General features: G+C 33.8%; 1 protein-coding gene across 1 annotated transcript in view; it reads left to right on the top strand.

Moving 5' to 3' along the window:
• Positions 1-813, top strand: part of LOC119593997 (CCAAT/enhancer-binding protein zeta-like) — a gene marked incomplete in the record, with an annotated part of 18001 nt that overhangs the window by 10121 nt on the left and 7067 nt on the right. Inside the window, 1 exon segment of the mRNA XM_037943024.1 lies at positions 341-473. Coding sequence (XP_037798952.1) covers positions 341-473 — 133 coding nt within the window.

Genomic DNA, 813 nt, shown 5'->3' with positions numbered 1-813 from the left:
ATAAGGGAGACTTCTATACATATTTGCCATTGTGATATTCTGCCATCATATCCCTCTGGAATTATTATGAACTCTAAGACCCTTTTTTGGGGGAATTTGCAGTGAAATGGTGAAAAGGGATTTTCCTGATAACCCACCAGTTCCACATAGGTCCTCTAACCCTCCTAAAATATTATACATGGTGTAATTAGGAACAATTATTAAAGAAACAGATTTTGTTTTTCAGGAAATTTTATCCTTTCCAAGTCCCAATGCAATTATAAAACATATGATTCTCAATCCTAAAAATGGGTTGATTAAAGTTACATGTAATTATAGATTATGAATGTGTTCCTTACAGCTGCGGGTGGCTATGTCTTTGGTTCTCGCATGCAGTATATTCCACAAGGGGCACGTGGTTTGTCAGTGACTGATGAAGAATATCTGGAATTAGATCCCAACAGTGTGCCTGAAGAGGAACATTTCATCTACAAGTAGGTGTTTTGTGCCTTTACCTTCTAGGTATATGTTGCATTTTATAGCAATCTATTATAATTCACTCTAGGATACTTGCAGTGTTTTTAGTTTTCCTTATGAAGAGGAGTTTGCTTTAAATGATTTATGTAAATTTGCTCAAAATGATATATGTAAATTTGGCAAAATAAAAATCTGAAATAATACATTATGTAGGTAGTGAGAAATACTATATGTAAAGAGCAATTTATTCTGGAAGCCCCCCCAAAAAGTTGCAAACCATTTTATTGAAGATCTACTTCAGTTGATGAAATCTTAGTTTTTTGGATGAAATTAAGTGATCTATACTGACTACTGACC

Source organism: Penaeus monodon, chromosome 33 (assembly GCF_015228065.2).
Source record: "Penaeus monodon isolate SGIC_2016 chromosome 33, NSTDA_Pmon_1, whole genome shotgun sequence".
NCBI lineage: Eukaryota > Metazoa > Arthropoda > Malacostraca > Decapoda > Penaeidae > Penaeus > Penaeus monodon.
This window is presented reverse-complemented; position numbering and strand designations above follow the sequence as displayed.